Source organism: Calidris pugnax, unplaced genomic scaffold (assembly GCF_001431845.1).
Source record: "Calidris pugnax isolate Ruff unplaced genomic scaffold, ASM143184v1 scaffold27, whole genome shotgun sequence".
Classification (NCBI taxonomy): domain Eukaryota; kingdom Metazoa; phylum Chordata; class Aves; order Charadriiformes; family Scolopacidae; genus Calidris; species Calidris pugnax.
This window is the reverse complement of record NW_015090893.1, coordinates 18,331,506-18,331,844: the sequence shown is the minus strand read 5'-3', so window position 1 is coordinate 18,331,844 and position 339 is coordinate 18,331,506. Positions and strand designations below refer to the sequence as shown.

The window sequence follows — 339 nt, the reverse complement described above, 5'->3', positions numbered from 1 at the left end:
GCGCTCCCCCCGTCGGCGGGGCGCCCCCTGGCGGCGGGGCGGGGCGCAGGTGCCGCCGGAGGACCACCACCTTGGCCCCGTCCCGCTCCTTCACCACCGCCACGGCGTTCACCGCCTCCTTGAAGCGCTCCCGCCCCGCTCCTTCACCACCGCCACGGCGTTCACCGCCTCCTTGAAGCGTTCCCGCCGCTCCGCCCGCTCCGCCGCTTCCCCGCCGGCCTCCAGCAGCGGCCGGAAGGTGCTCACCAGCTCGGTGTTGCGCACCCAACCGCCGCGCTCCCGCAGGAAAGCCAGCACGGCCGCCGGGCTGATGTCGAGCTCCGCCATCCCGCCGCCCAC

The 339-nt window shown here is 76.7% G+C and overlaps 1 protein-coding gene across 1 annotated transcript in view; it reads right to left on the bottom strand.

The window, feature by feature from the left end:
* SOWAHA (sosondowah ankyrin repeat domain family member A) overlaps positions 1 to 327 on the bottom strand; it is a 3,200-nt gene extending 2,873 nt beyond the window's left edge. Inside the window, 2 exon segments of the mRNA XM_014947784.1 lie at positions 5 to 115; positions 169 to 327. Of these exon segments, the coding sequence (XP_014803270.1) occupies positions 5 to 115; positions 169 to 327 (270 nt within the window).
* Positions 328 to 339: the final 12 nt, after the last annotated feature.